This window comes from Musca vetustissima, unplaced genomic scaffold (genome assembly GCF_032173495.1).
Source record: "Musca vetustissima isolate MV318-11 ecotype Yass unplaced genomic scaffold, APGP_CSIRO_Mvet_v1 utg19615, whole genome shotgun sequence".
Taxonomy (NCBI): domain Eukaryota; kingdom Metazoa; phylum Arthropoda; class Insecta; order Diptera; family Muscidae; genus Musca; species Musca vetustissima.
The window spans coordinates 1-17,635 of NW_026883489.1; the positions used below are offsets into that span (position 1 = coordinate 1).

Genomic DNA, 17,635 nt, shown 5'->3' on the forward strand with positions numbered 1-17,635 from the left:
TATTGCTAATTTTAAAATGTTTTATCAACAAGAATAAAACATAACTGGCGCAGTCGGAACTTCGGATAAAAATATTAAGAAATTATCAAAGCATTTCTTAAAGATTTTTCCATTACTGCTAAAATCCAAAAATAACACTTTAAAGATTATTCGATAAAAATATTGTGAAAATAAAAAAGGCTTTTCAAATATTAAAAACAATAATCTAGTGTTCAATAATAATATCTAATTGCGAAAAAACATAAATCCTCTTAAAAAATCTAACAAGTGAAAAAATGTAAACAACAAAGTTTCTAAAAACAAAAATTTGAACTTATTAATTAACTAAACGTGTTTTAAAAAAATGAGTAAAAGCATATTTAAAAAATGTAAAGAACTTATATTTGACATATGTAATAAACCCAAAAAATTATAAAAAATCAATGACCATATCATAATAACAACAATAAAAAAGTAAACAGAAAAATAGTCTAAACGCCTTGTTGCAAAATTTCTTGAGTACGTGACCAAAAAAAAAAAAATCAGCTTCAGAAGAAAGACAAAACAACATAATAACTATTAAATTCAGACGCAACTGTACCTAAACAATTACTAAAGTATCAGAATAACAGCCGAATTCAATTAACAAAACAAATTAAGAAACAGAATCGACGTTGCAAAATTTCAATTTAAAAGCATCGCCAAAAAACTACCCACCCCACTTCGAATTGTCCATAGCAAGTGTAAGCTGTAATCACTTATTAACGCATAACAACAAATAAACCAGCTACTACAACAATATTAATTTGATCAAATCATACATAAAATATCATCAACACCACATTGAGAGAAGAGAGGCATCATGGCAGACTACAATCTTTTTGATTTTATTAAGAGCGTTCCAAGTTTTGATGGTAAAGCAGAAGAACTCCCTCTCTTCATAAAATATATTGAGGAAGTTAGACAACATGCAGAAAATTCTCTTTTAACCTTATTCGACTTAAGAATTAGACATAAAATAGTAGGTAAAGCGAACATTGCGCTCATTAATAATAACAACCCAACAAATTGGGATGAGATTAAAAAAGTATTGAAAAATAATTTTTGTATAAGTGAAAGCATAGAGAGTATTATAAATAAGATTTAATGAAAAAATGGTCTTACGAATCTTTATAAATAAAATACCAGGAGAACCAAAATTAATACTAAATGCAAGAAATCCCAATACTCTATCACAATCTAAGGAGATATTAGTAGAAACGGAATACTTTTATAAAAATTACAAATATTATCCTCAATACAACAAAAACTTTTCAAATTATTTTGACAGAAATCAGGCTAGTTTTACACACCAAAAGTATGATGACGTACATGAAACATATAATTACAACAATTACAAATCACAAATTCGGAATGAAGCTCCAAGACATAAACAATCGTATCAAAATAGAAATTATTTTAGTAGTAAACATGAAATGTCAAATTTGAGTAACATACCAAATTATTTACCGAAAAATTATAGTAATAATACACAATTTTATGAAAATACTAGCTCACAACCACATCATTTTTATAATAACGACAATATGCAATTGTATGAAAATTCTAACCCAGATGAACATTATTTTGAGAATAGCTGGCAACCCAGAAATAATAATATTTATAATTCACAATCTCAAAATATGCATTTCCCCACAAATATGTCAAATTCCAACAATCTTAAACAAAGTCAATCAACTAAAAATAGTCAAGCAAATAGACAGAATTCTACAGACATAGGAATTGTTGAGCAGCCAAATTTTCACTTGATAGGCCAAGATCTCTACCCTATTTAGCAATAGGTGCTAGTATGATCGAAATGAAACCTGATCATATTAATAAAAATTTATTAGATACAGATTTACCATATATTACTACCTCATTAGGAAGTTCTAATATAGATAATACATTAGATGATAAGTGTGATATAGAACCTAAAAATATTGTAAAAGACAACATACATTCGACAGAAAAACCTTCAGAGAATATTTTAAATGTAACCATAAATACAAATTCAATTATAAATATAGAAAGATCATTTAAGAAACGAGACACATTAACTACTAATAATATCATGAATCCAAATGTCGAACAATCTCTAAAAATAAGCTCTAATAACGAAAACGATGTTTTAATAAAGAATGTTAATAAAAAATGTTTATTAAAGAATGTTTTAATAAATAAATTTAAATGTAATGATTTAAAAACAAAACAAGAAAATAAACGTAAATTAAATAAATACAAAAAGAGCACACACCAATTATTAAGAAAAACTTATAAAAATTTAATTAAACCAAATAGATATAGCAAAAATAAAATTGTTACGCTCATTTATTATAAAAATATGTATAAATATTAAGAATAAAAATCATAATTATTATGAGAGAGGTAAATGTCAATGTAAAATACATGAATAAATTTTTGATGGCAGAAAGTTTAAAAAGAAATTGGACCAAGAAAAATTAATTTAAATTTATTACTGTATTAAATATTGTACTTATAATGGAATATTAATATACTCTGTTCCAAATAAATTAATTATATTTTATTATAACTTTTTTAATATAGAAATTTACATTCCAGGAGGAATGTAATAACAAGGGATGGGGGAGTCACATTCGTCTACCCTCTCCAATACTGCCCAATACACTCTACTTTCATTACCCACAATATTAATGTTATTATGGTTATCTAAACTTTTTATTTAAATTGTAAATCTCTTAATGTTTATCTTAATTCAAACTCTCTTATTTAATCTCTCTCTCAAATCTCTTAAATGTTCTCTTCTGCTCGACAATCGTCTCTTTAATAATTTATTGATAATAAATAAGTATAAATAATGAAGTTTAGCGCAGAAGAGGAGAGTTGTAATTTAGTCTTAGTTAAGCTAGTATCAAATTGAATTTCTTCAGTATTAAAATTTAAAATAAATGTGAAAAATATAATAAGAAATAATAAATATATTAAACAGACTTTTTGTTTTATTAAATAATAATTTTAAAATGTTTTATCAACAAGAATAAAACATAACTATAGGTTGATCTGTCCTTCCTTATAACGTCATAACGTCCATGTTGTCTAAATAGGTCTCTTTTAGAAATTGAGACAATTGGGGTTTTTTATTTCGGATGCTCTTTAAATTAATTTGTAGAATTTTCATCATCAAGGCACTTCATTTTTTCTTTTTGGAACGCCTCAAAATATGTAGCGGGGCGTTGATACTGCTATCGGAGGATGTGAATGATTGATTTAAATTTTGAATTGTTGTATTAGACTTGGTTTTGTTGTTAGGTTTGGTATTGTTGCTTGTAATTTCTTTGTTTATGTTGATATTTTCGTTTGAGGCGATTTCTAAACGTGTTGAACTGCACAATGAGTTTGTGTCAAATTCGATTTGTAATATTGGATTTTCATCAATAGACTCGGTTTGTGATGTTGTATTTTCGTCAATAGGCTGACTGTCAATATTTGTATGATTAGAGGATGCATGATTATCTGCAGGTGGGTCCTCGGTGTAGGGAATTGTATATTCTGTTTCGATTACAATACTATCATCGTCTTTATTATTTTCCGTGATCACAAGAGGGGGTTATTACTTAGTTTCCTTTTTATCCCTCCTTTGGTTTTCGGCTTTAACTTTGGTCTTTTCATGTTGATCTCAGGGAAGTCTTCTGAAGATAGATTAAATGTGTTTGTTGCTGTAATTTTGTTGATCCTGGGATTATCTCCTATAAGTTTTGGGGTTTTTTCTTCCGCATCTTTTTTGGCTGTATTTATGAGCTCCATTCGCAGTTCGCAGTGATTGGATCGAGCATCATGGGGGCCCTTGCAATTAATACACTTCGGTATCATTGTGCAAACACCATCATGGGAGGACCCACATCGGGGGCAAACCTGACGGGAGCGGGTACAGACTTTGGTAGAATGTCCGCGTTTCCAACATTTCTTGCATTGGAGGATGCGTTCAATGAACGGTTTAACAGGGAAGTATACATTGTGTAACTTACATGGGATGGTAGTTTGTCACCGCTGAAGGATATTAAGATAGCTTCAGAGTCAATCCTATTGTTTTCATTAACGGGATCAGGCCTTGTGAAGCGTTTAATTTCGGTTATGATGATATTGTCATGAATTTGTCCGTATTCAGCTTTATGTTTAATTAACAAGTTTTCAAATAGGTATTTTTCAGAGAATTCTGATTCAGAGGGGATCTGCACCACAGCTTTAATTTCACATAGCTCAGCTGGTATGAACACCCTATATTTCATACGTAGTTCTTCGTCTGCAGCTATTTTGTTGATTGTGTCGCGGTCGCTACAAATAATTTTCATCTTTCGTTTTGTAACGAAGTGCGTCTCCAAGTTATCAAATCTGCAGTGAAGTTCATCGGCAATTTTCATTATCGGAATGCTTTTTTTATTCGGGTAACATTGCAAGATCGCGACGTATTCTTCTAAAAAATTTATATATTTTTTAATCCTCGGAAGTGGGTATTTAAACCCATCTTCTAGAGTTATTTCATAGGCCTCGGGCCAAACCATATTAATTAATTGTTTTAATTGCGAATTTGAAAGGCAAATATATGAATATCTATTTTAATTTATTTTTTATCCAAAATTTGCGCGTCCAATTCGTTCGGCTTCACTCGTTTTTTTTTCAATCTGTAGAGTTGGGTAGTTCCGGAACGAACTAGTTCATTGGAACTATTCCGAGAAAGGAACGATCGGAACTAGTTCCAGCTCTTTAATTAATATAGTTCTTTTCTCTGATCCAGTTCCATTTTTGAGCTATTTGAAGCAAAGGAACTGTATGGAGCAAAGGAACTATATATGGAAAAACGAAAAACAGAATGATGAAAGAGAAAGATTCAAAAGAACTATGTAGGAGTCGGAACCAAGGTATATTTAATAAGGTAGCCGCATCGGCCCAGCTGTTGGACAAATAAATGTTAAAAATGTTGTTGTAATGTTGAACCAAAAAATTAAAAAAACAAAATTATAAATGAAAATCTCCGAATTTCGAATAGATTTTTTGGCAATCTTTTTATTAACATTTTCTACAAGAATTTGTGTAAAAAAATCCTGTCAATCTGTTTGTTTTGGCAAAATATTTTTGACATATCAAAATACAACAACCGATGTTTGTTGTAGAAATTCGCCGATGCGGCTACCTTGTATATCTACCTTGGTCGGAACTATATGGAGCAAAGGAACTATAGGAACTATATGGAAAAACGAAAAAAAGAATGATGAAAGAGAGAGATTCAAATGAACTATGTAAGAGTCGGAAATCTAGTAGCAAAGGAACTATTTGGAGCAAAGGAACATTATTGAGTAAAGGAATTATATGGAGCAAAGGTACTATATGGATCAAAGGTACTATACGGTTGTACAATGAGAGGGAAGCCTCCAAGACTCCAGCCTTCACTTGTTAATCGTCGTTCTGCCAAGACTCAAGCGACGTCGTACGCAAACCTTCTCCAACAAATGGTCTGTTCCAGTACTTTTTTAATAGTAAAGCTAGTAAAAGGGAAACATTTCAAAATAAGTCTCAGAGTACAAAATAATTTGAAAAGTTCGGGAACGCAAATCTAGTAAATATGCCAAAATTAGATGGAAATATCATTTACCATTTTTACTCGGCTAAACGACTATGCTGTGGTAGACGTGAAAAACGCGACCTCTTAATTGATTACTAAAAACATAATCTATTTAGTGAAAGAGAGAACAAAAAGTGCTAAATCCTAAAAGAAAAACAAGCTTTGTGTGGCGGTCGAATGAAGTTTCAGTGTGATTTGACCTATATTATATTTTAATAGGCATTTAATATTTGCAATTTTTTGGCACCGTGATCGTGTTGTTGTAATTGTTTTTTGCTGCAAATATCCAATACCAAGTCATTTATAACTGTTCTGTGTATGGGTAAACGATCGACTTTTGGAGCCGTCAATAAGCATTGAATATTTTACGCCGCCTAAACAGCCGTCAGAACCGCTCATATTTTAACTCCGGCGCATATTCTTTAGTCAGCTTGAAGTTTAACTTACTAATTATACATAAACAGTATAAAAAGGAAAACATGAATTATCCATGTGGAATCTGCAATGCCAATACTTCTGGAACGAAATGCCTCCTTTGTCGAAAGTGTGAAACTTGGTTACATGTGGACTGTGAAAACGTATCCAAAACACTTTTCAACATGCTAGACAAGAACAGGAACATTGCTTACACATGTACCAACTGTGTGGAAAATCCTCCAACCAGCTCTGATGATGCATTTAAAACTGAAATGCGGGAGCAATTTGCATCCCTAAGGGACTCTTTTCGATCATTGGCAGTTGATATGAAAAAAGATCAAACGGAGATAAAAGAAGCCTTTGAACAAATTGTTGCAGAAATTCGCACAGAATTTTCTAGAGGATTGCAAGAAGTACGGCAAGACGTTGAAGGCTGCAGAGAATTTGTCACTTCTAATGATGTTGCAAACAAAAATATATTCCTAGAACTTGAACTTCAGAACCATAGCCTCCAGCACAGACTAAATAGAGCTGATATTGTTGTGACCGGTCTTCCTGAATCCCTGGAAAATTTAAAGGATATTATTGTGTATATTTGTGCATTCTTAAAAGTGGATATTGTCGCTGGTGATGTGGACAATGTTATGTACATAAAAAATCGTCGGTCTTTTTTGATCAAATTCAAAAATATTGCTATGCGTGATGCTATTATGGCCGCTTACTACAAGTTCAGATCTCTGAAGATGTCCGATACAATTGGTGGATCCGTTGAAACCAGAGTGTACCTGAATGATAATCGTTCAACCCTAGCCAACAAGGTTCTTCGAATATGCATGAAGTTGAAAAAGGATAAAAATAGCCAGTTACAATGTTATTAATCGTGAAGTTCTCAAAGTCAAAATTGCACTGCCTAATCAAGAATCTAAGGTGCTAAATCTTAAGGAATGTGTGGACCTATTCAAAACCAACCAGCTTTTCATTTAATTTGTTTTTCTTTTAATTTTCATTGATCTCTTGCTCTTTTATTATTATGTTTTATTTGGTATTTTTTTTTTCAATTAAGTGGTGATGCCACTATAAATGAATTGTATATTTTTCATATTGAAAATGTCATTAAATTGTTTTAATAAGTCTTCAAATTTTATATTTCTTTGGCTCCCCCTAATATATGAATGTTGCCTATGTATTATTGACTTATAACATAAATCTTGGTCCCATAGCCACGGATAATCGTATCAAAAAGTCTCTAACCTCTTCATTTTCCGGAAATCTTAATATCGGTCATATAAATGCACAACGTTTATGTCCCTCAAACTCTAATGTTAAGTTGGAAGAATTTAAAAATACCTTTTGCGGAGCAGGCTTAGATATTATTGGCATATCGGAATCATGGTTTAAACCTGACATTTTATCAAGCTCTCTGACTTTGCCAGGTTATAAATTGATTAGAAATGATCGTACTACCCACAGAGGCGGTGGTGTATGCTTGTATATTTCCTCGAATTTACAATGCAAAGTTATTTTTAGGGGCAGTCTATACGGAGTATGTGAATCCTTATTTGTGGAGGTTTTTGGTGAATATTCCTCGTTCATTGTGGGTGTGGTATATTTACCAAGTGGTGCAATTGACGAATTCGAAAATTACATGCAGATATATTTGATCGTTTCTCTAATATAATTGTTATGGGGGACTTCAACTGTAATTTATTTGATCCTATCAAATCGTATAATTTCCGCTCTGTCATTTCTCGTTGTGGTCATCATTGCATCCACAACTCTTTACCTACGCATCTTAATCTACCCACTAGCAGCACTTCGTTATTGGACTATTTTCTTGTTAGCCAAGCATCCAATGCTGTCAGTAATAGTCAGATGCAATTTCCTTTCTTTTCATCTTCTCATAGTTTCATATTTCTTTCAGTTCTTTTTAAAACACAGAAAAAACATAGTTGGTTCGAGTATGAAGATTATAACCGTTTTAACCCTTCTGATTATTCAGGTATTATTAATGAATCTGACTTATACTTATTATACCATACAAACGATACGGATATGCAGTTGTCTACACTAAATAATGTAATAAACTTGCTTCATTCTTATGTTCCTACAGTTAGAATCAAATCACACTCAAACACTTTATGGATGAATTCTCCTGCAATAAAACGGGCCAGAAGAGAAAGAGATCGATCTTATAAATCTTATTTGAGTACTCCTACTGATGAAAATTGGAAAATATATACCCGATTTAGAAATAAAGCTGAGTCCATAATAAGAAAAGCACGATTTGAATATGGTAGAAGATTTTTTCTAATGTGAGTGGTGCTGAAATATGGAAAAAAGTTCGGCAACTGGGTTGTACTGTGGAACAAAGAACAGAATCTGAGGAAATTGATGTAGAGTCCATTGCAAGTGAGTTTTTGGGTAACATGGGTCCTGTTGAAGATGTATTTTTAGACTTTGATGGTTTTGTCGATCGTACAGATTCCTTTTCGTTCCATTCAATAACTGAATATGAACTTATTCATGCTCTGAATTCTATTAGGACAAATGCTGTGGGGTATGATTTAGTTCCAATCAAATTTATCAAGATTATTTACCCTATTATTTCGCAATTTTTACTGCATTTAATTAATACAATTTTAACAGTTTCTAGTTTTCCAAACGCCTGGAAACTAGGAAAAGTAGTACCAATCCCCAAGAGTGATCGGAATGCTGTCGAAAGTTATAGACCAATTTCAATACTTCCATCAATGTCAAAGATTCTAGAGAATGTAATGAAAGATCAAATTCTAGAATATTGCCAGCGATATTCAATTTTTAATCCTTGCCAATTTGCTTTTCGTAGAAATCGCAACACTACATCAGCCTTAATTTCAATAACTGATTCCATTAGGCAACAGTTGTATAATCATGTCGGTTGTACCCTAGTTTCTTTGGATGTCACCAAGGCTTTTGATCGTATTAGCCATGGTATTTTATTACTGAAGCTGCGCGACCGCTTTAAATTCTCAAAAACTGCTTGTAAACTTATTTATTCATATCTCTTTGGGCGTAGACAGTATGTTACTGTAGATGGGGCTACATCTTTAATTGGCAATGTGACATCTGGTGTTCCACAGGGATCAGTTCTAGGCCCGATTCTCTTCCTGATATATATAAATGATATTATCTCCGCCATTGTAAGTCTAATTTGCCAGCCATATGTTTATGCTGACGATATTTTCTATCTATCAATTCGCATCTTTTATACACATCTAACATATTGACAATGAATAAGTTGGAAATAAACGCTGCAAAAACAAAAGCCATTTATTTTCACACACGCCATCAGGAGACTCTTTGTCCAAAGATTGCTTTAAATGGACAAATGATAGAATTTGTACGTTCCCTAAAATGTCTGGGGATAAGACTTGACTCTTGCCTTAATTTTAATGATCATATCAATGACATATCTAGGAAAATATGTTTCACTTTAAGGAGATTGTACAGTCTTAGAGCTTACACCCCAGAGAACATAAGAAAACGTTTAGCCTTTTCGCTTTTTATGTCTATCTTTAATTATGGTATTGAAGTATACTCTGGTACTTGGTCTTATAACTTAAACAGAATAGAAAAGAGCATACGCAAAGTAGTAAGATATGTTTTCAAACTTGGGATACTCGATCATGTTCGCGCTTTTGAATTAACATCTGTTTTTCTTGGTTGTACTTGTCGGAACTATATAAGTCAGCGCATAGTTCTTCATTTTTATAAGGTAATAAAATTACAAAAGCCTGAAATTTTAGTCAAGCAATTTACATTTATTAATTCTACTCGCAACGTGCAGATCGAAGTACCCTTGGTCAGATCATCAATTTATGAGCACTCATTTGTGGTTCGTGTCTACAGAATTTGGAATTGTTTGCCTATTTCAATGAGAGTATTCTCTTATTCATATTTCAACTTCTCTAAATTGTTAAAATCATTTCTCAATGGTTAATTTAATTGCATTACACATGTAGCTATGGGATTTAACCTTTTTTGTTTTGTTGTCAGCATTCATATTGGCTGGGGAGCCATTTAATTTAATTTTTCTTACTCTTAAATTTTTATTAGTTTTAATAATATTAATAAGGTAAAACATCACTACCAGAGTTTTAGCTCTTTTTATTATTGTTATCTCCACTCTGATCCAGTTCCATTTTTGAACTATTTGAAGCAAAGGAACTGTATGGAGCAAAGGAACTATATATGGAAAAACGAAAAACAGAATGATGAAAGAGAAAGATTCAAAAGAACTATGTAGGAGTCGGAACTATATGGAGCAAAGGAATTGTATGGGGTAAAGGAATTAGCAAAGGTACTATATGGATCAAAGCAAAGGAATTGTATAGAGTAAAGGAACTATATATGGAAAAACGAAAAAAAGAATGATGAAAGAGAGAGATTCAAATGAACCATGTAAGAGTCGGAAATCTAGTAGCAAAGGAACTATTTGGAGCAAAGGAACATTATTGAGTAAAGGAATTATATGGAGCAAAGGTACTATATGGATCAAAGGTACTATACGGTTGTACAATGAGAGGGAAGCCTCCAAGACTCCAGCCTTCACTTGTTAATCGTCGTTCTGCCAGGACTCAAGCGACGTCGTACGCAAACCTTCTCCAACAAATGGTCTGTTCCAGTACTTTTTAATAGTAAAGCTAGTAAAAGGGAAACATTTCAAAATAAGTCTCAGAGTACAAAATAATTTGAAAAGTTCGGGAACGCAAATCTAGTAAATATGCCAAAATTAGATGGCAATATCATTTACCATTTTTACTCGGCTAAACGAGTAAAAAGTTTATAAAGAGAAAGCCATTTTGTTTTGTGCTCTCTTAAATTTGATTCAATGTTTTACCAGTTTTATGGGTTCAGGAACGGTTTTCGAGTAAAAAGTTGCAAAACTTGTAAAATTAGTAGATTCTATTAGGTTCTGGAACGGAGCTAAAATAAAAACGACGACTGAAAAAATTGAAAAACGTTCCACCTGCTAACGAATGGGAGGAGAAGATAAAATGGACGATAAAGATGAACTCAAAATGGTATAACCGAAAGTTTACGAATGAGCTGGGATGGAGACTAAATGGAAAACCGTGTTGTTTACGAATGAGGTTTAGGCAAATTATGATTAGGGATAAGTAAATCGACTTTTGACTAACCGATTAATAGACTTCCCTCTAAGAAAAATAAACGTAACGCAAAAGTAACGAAAGCAGTCCTTTTACGTGCCGCTATTGCGTTACGAAAACGAACTGATTTTTCATAATGGGTGCGTATTGCATAACCGGACACCATGATGAAACATGAATTGCCAGTTTTTTAAAAAGTAAACATAAGTTCCGTTCCAGAACCCAAAAGAATCTACTAATTTTACAAGTTTTGCAACTTTTTACTCGAAAACCGTTCCTCAACCCACAAAACTGGTAAAACTTTGAATCAAATTTTAGAGAGCACAATACAAAATGTAAACTTTTTACTCGAGAAATTTGGCTGAGTAAAAATGGTAAACAGGAATGCCTACTTCTGATTGGCTATTATGTTGATTTTGCCATCCAATTTTGGCATATTTACTACATTTTCGTTCCTGATTTATATATTAGCTTTACTATTAAAAAATGTACTGAAACAGACCAATATTAATACAATTTCAAACTTAACATGCCTACCCAAATTTCGATTAGCTCGTTCAACGTTATTCATACTGCAAGAATCTACAAGATTTTATTTGGTCTGTACCCGTATTTCAAGAATCTACTAGATTTTACTATTTTCTTCGATATCATAAAGGAAAATTCGTTATCGTAGTAAAAAGTAGTACGGGAATATACCATTTATACGAATGTTACCGAAATAGGGTAAACGCACCTAATTGCGGCATGTACCAATAGTCGGCATCTTTTTTATATAACTTCAAATAACTAAAAAATCCTATAACTAAATATGAAAAATACCTCGAATAATCTTCAATAACACTGCAACCTATCTCTGTATAAAATTTAATCGAACTATGTACATTTATTGAGTCAAAATTTGGCATTTGATCAATGAGGTTTGTCAACACTAACGATAAATCATGTTTCTTAAGAAAAAATTAGTGGGCATGTCAATTGCAAAAGACTTGTAACTATATTAAAATTATATATTTTTCACAAGAATCTTCTTGGTAATTGTAAAGAACATAGAGAAGAATACTTTAGAATTTAAAATCATTAAAAAATATTTGTAATTATGATATTTTTATCGATGCCGCCCTTAGGAACAAAATTTTTAAAGGTTTTCCTATAGTCGGCATATGGGTGAATAATAAGCACCTTTTCTATCTTTTTGGCTCAAAATTGGAAACAATTTTAAATAAGTGCTCTAAATAACGATTAATTTATAAAAAATCAGTTTTGAGTGGTTTTACATAATGGAAGACATTGTTTAATCTTAAATGTGTTTAACCTATGAAATGCCTTATTTAGCCATGCCGAGAATTGGATAACAGGCTCCCAAAGTCGGCACCATGTTTTATAATTGTAATATTTTAATAAATAATATTATTTTATATAACTTTTTTAATATAACACTGATGAAAACGTCCATAGTAATAATTTATTATTGCAAATAGCAGAAAAATCGATTAAATATATAATTTTTGTTTAACTAAAATGCGACATGCCGACTATTGGAACATAACATGCCGACAATTGGAAAAATGTGCCGACTATTGGCACAAAGGCACTTTTATACATAATTATTAATTTAATCTAATTTAATACAAATTAATTAAACAAATTTGTATTCCACCGGGGAGTAAACAAAATTTCGAAACAGATTAACCTAAATATAATATCGTGGAAAAAATGCACTCGGAATGATGAAACGTTTAAAAAGCGAAAATTTTTAAAGTGCCGACTATTGGTGCGTTTACCCTATATATGAATTCGACGTATCTGGGTAATACGGCCGTACAAAACATTTTGCCGTTGTGTAAAAACAACCAAAAAGTTAAAGAAGTGAAAGAAACGTTGAAAATGAAATAGGAATGTTCATGCATGCGCCGAGAAAGTGAAGAGCTAAAGGTTATTTACACCAGCAATGGGGCACAAACTAGGTCCATTTTTTCTAGATTTGAATGTACAATTCTAGAAAAAATGGACAAGAGGCGGTTAAAATGCTTTGGTATGAAAATGTCACAATCTAAAAGTCACTCGAAATCGTTCGTTAAGAATTTTACAAAACAGGCTGTTAATCTTCTTTAGCCCTTTGTGGTCAAATGTTGCCCACAGGCAACAACACGTTTCAGAGCTTATATTTAATATTCAACCAGTAGATATATATTATTTGCATTTCATATGTCAAAACCTGATTATGGACGACACATATCAAAAGAAAAATCAAAAAAATTCAAAATTTTGGTAAAGTTATGAGCTTTTCAATATAGAGAAGAGGGTATTTTTTGTACAGTACTAATTTGTGTATACAGTCCAAATTATTTTAATCGCTTTGTATTCAAATTGTACGAATTTCGTCATCAGAATTATTTTTGATTTTTGTAAAAATGAATATAGAGAATAATTTAAAATGATTTTTCCGTCGATTTTGCATTTGGTTTTCTTGATATTGCACTTTAATTTTTCCGAAAGAATGTACTGTATCTCTCGAATGCAAGGATGTAGCGATATCAAATTTTGTGCATTTTCTATTTGTGAACAGAAATTTGTTCTAGGATTGCGGAAAAAATTCTTAGCTTAAAGGGTTAACAATCCATTGGCATTTTTAATAACATGGTTAATCAATCTTAAAAGATATGGCCTCTTATTATGGCAAATGGATTTGTTTTCTATTGCATACCAGATAGTAACAAAATAATCTTGAAAAAAATAGTACCAAGAAAGGAAAGATAATTTCATATAAGTTAATATGAAATTTAAAAAAAGTCTGCGCATGTAGAAAATGAAAACATTCCACTACTACTCAAGAAATAATTAAATAATTATTAATTATATTGGTAATTTCTGGACTAACTCAGTTGATAGCCCAATCTTATCGCGTGTAAAAAACAGTTCCCCTCTCCCTCTGTCTAATGCTTATCATTTGTATTTAAAGAAAATAATGGGCTCGTCACATTAAATATATGTGTTAGTTTCGTAGGAATCGGAAATAAACCCCAGACAACCTTAACCGGGATTCCAAATTTCCTGCTATTTTACCATTACCTCGGTTTTAGGGTTGTACCTAAATTCATGCGTATCCGTACGAATTTATTCACCTCAAAAGTTAAACACATGTATTTCAATGAATGTTACCCAAATACGCATTGCGTATATATATATATATATATATATATAAAGTTGACAAATTTCCACATTGACATTGCGTATTTTGGAATTTTTGTTTTTGGAAAATAGAATTCCAGTCATTGAAAAATTTGTTTTTCTATAAATGTAAACATTTTTCGGTCAGTTAAAAAACAGTTTTCATCCATTTTTGCCGTTTTCAATTGGCATAGATGCAAATAAAGTCCTTACGTATTTGGGTAATACGGACGACTTTCAAACTCTGTAAAGGTGAAATGGTGAGTATATTTGTACGGAGCGCAATAAATTAGGTATGACCCTTAGGTGAAGAGAAATAATATGAGGTATGGAGTATAGTATAAACTGAATAGACCAATGTTGTACTGGTAAGGTGGCTGCTGATTTTTTTCGATTGTCGGACTTCCTATAACATGTCCTACATATTGTTCATATCAGATGTTTTTGTTACCATTATGGTATATTTTCATTTCCAACCTTATAAAAATGAAATGAGGCTGTCAATTTTTTCATACAAATATATTTTTAACATATTCTAGTCCAATGAAGATTTGTTTTTTTTTTTTACAAGCATATACAAAAATTTACCTTTGTTAAAAAAAAAAATCAAAACACTTTCTAATTAGGTATATTATATTAATATAATTTAAAAAAAAAATTAACAATAGGAATGAGTGTGTTGACTTATCAATTAGCCAACCAAATATCTGATGTGCAATCACCACCGGGGTAACGCATTTCATGTGGCAATGTGGGTCCATAGGGTTCCTTACCGAAATCGACCAAGAAATTTTCATCTAATTTCATGCCTCCATTTTCATGATCAATATCGATTTTAACAATGTGACCACCCTTCTCTACCATTTTGGGATACATCTAAAAGAAAAAAAATTAAAATTACCACCTCGAAAATAGCAGCCAATATGTATCATACCATTTTATCCCACGCCGAGAAGAGAGATGTAGAGACATACAAACGTTTGCCATCCAAAGATAATTGCATCATTTGGGGACCACCTTCAAGGCGGCGACCCTTTACATAGACTGGATCAGGACGTTCCTGGAAGAAATGTAAAATATTCGAGAAATTCCAAAATATTTCCAAGTGTTGATTTTCTAATTTTTCTTCCTAGCAAACTACCATAATGAAACTTTCAGTATATATTCCTTGTGGTAGCTCACTCAGGAGTCAAACACAGAAAACATCAAAAATTTAAATGTTGATCTTAATAATTATATCTTACCGTCAATTCCTTATCTTCAATAACTTCAACATCGGTTAAATCTTTACAAATAGCACCACCCAAAAATACTTGACCAGTTAATTTTGGATTTTCGGGATCGGTAATATCATATTGACGCAAATCACCATGTCGCCACAAATTGATGTACAAATAACGATCATCCAAAGAGAGTATAATATCTGAGACCATACCACCAATAGCTTCAGGTTCATTATCACCAAATTTAACCAATTTTGTGGGTACATCGATGACTTTCTTGTGTATGTACTCATCACTGTCTTCCTTCTTTTTGAAATAGAATACTTTGGCATTTAGACAACATCCTACAAAACCTTCGGCACGTTTGGGATCGTGCATAAAACGAACTTCCAATGGTGTAAAGCCATCCATACCCAAATCAATAGTTTGATATAAGGTGCGTGTTGACCATTTGAAGAAATTAATGCGGCAGCCATATTGAGTTAGGTCATTAAGATCTTCATTTTTCCAACCTCTGAAAAAATATATAGAATAAATTAATTAATATTTTTTATATTTAAACAAAAAATTATTTCTAATTTAAATTATATAACCATAAAAATTTTTTCGGGTTTTCAAGGAAATGCATTGAACACTGAGCCAAAAAACGACCTTGAGCCTAAATTCCATCGTAATTGGATAATAACTGTGCATTAGATAGACAGCAAATCGATATAGGAAAGGATTCTAAGTATAATTTGAAAATAAAATTTTGTTGATCTAGCGTCCTTTAGCCATATAGAAACAAATTCTATAAGACTTAATATCCTGTCTGATATATACATGGACATACAGCCTGGAATAGATTCAGGAAATTATTACAATAATATGCTCAATAATAATTATGGTTCTGTCTTGCATCCTTTCGTATGTCTGTGCCGGTCCAGAAGAACAAAAACGATCACACTTTTCCTTACCTTCTGAATTTCTTTGGGGCACCCCATTCCGATGATACCATTACATCAAAATATGGTTGATACCAAAAATCATAACCACAATAAGGTTTCTTGTCGCCCTTTATCCATTTACCCAGACAATTGAATTCCGAATCGAATAATACAAAATCGCAGGTGGCATTGCCCTCAGCATCACCCATAATTGAAATCATAATATTGCCATCGGCCAGACAATGTGTTGTATGGGGTGCTGTTACATTGTGGCTTTTCAATACCTGGCCATCGATAACTTTACAGATTTCTGGTTTGCGGGGATTTGTAGCAACATCCAAAACATAAATAAAATCGGAATTAACACCGGGCAACACGAGCTTATCACGTTTCGGTACACGTTTGGCATTCTTATCGACATAATAACAACTGGAACAGGCATTCCAACCAGAGTGGTGCAATTCATTGCCGGTACGATTGGTGAAAGTGCGATGGATAACCTATCAAAGAAAACAAATGAAGAAAGTAAAGCACAATTAAATAAAAGAGCCAAAGACAATGTAATAGGCAATTAACGCTAACCTGACAGTATGTGGGACTCTCGGGATCAACATCAACCGTTGAAAGATAATCACCATGGGGTTCATCCAAGTTAGGTTGAATTGTTACAGTGTACAACAATTTCTCTCGGGGACCATTTTTCATGGCATCAATGGGTGTGGGATAGCCAGGTCCATGACAGCATTCTAGAATATAAACAAAACACTTGAAATTGTCACTGCGCAAATAACGAATTCTCCGAGACGTGGACGTGTTCAAAATACAAATATAATGTAATTCTTCTGATCATACTTTGTTCAGTCATTTTTGTTGCTCTTCTTCAACACAATTGTGCACCGGCCTTTTTTGAATAACACGAAACGACTTCTTCACCGACCAAAATACAACTGATTTCAAAAAATTTGCCAACCAACAAAACCAATTCGTATTCAATGTTGTATTATCTTCTTTTAGTCCAGATCCATTACTGCTTTGTAGTATCAACAACCAAAGAGAACAGATAAGAGCTCAACAACAAGCACTTGTACAACAGCAAGAAAATAATAAAAAACCGAGTGAGCGGGAGAGTAA

General features: G+C 32.2%; 1 protein-coding gene across 1 annotated transcript; it reads right to left on the bottom strand.

Annotated features, from left to right (window-relative positions):
• Window positions 1-15,042: 15,042 nt before the first annotated feature.
• On the bottom strand, window positions 15,043-17,254 carry LOC133330380 (methanethiol oxidase-like). The gene is made up of 5 exons (XM_061538834.1): window positions 17,087-17,254; window positions 16,535-17,004; window positions 15,600-16,092; window positions 15,290-15,415; window positions 15,043-15,231 (listed from the first exon to the last, which is right to left on the bottom strand). The coding sequence occupies exons 1-5, from the start codon at window positions 17,207-17,209 to the stop codon at window positions 15,043-15,045; spliced, it is 1,401 nt and encodes a 466-aa protein (XP_061394818.1). The 5' UTR covers window positions 17,210-17,254.
• Between the last annotated feature and the right edge of the window lie 381 nt (window positions 17,255-17,635).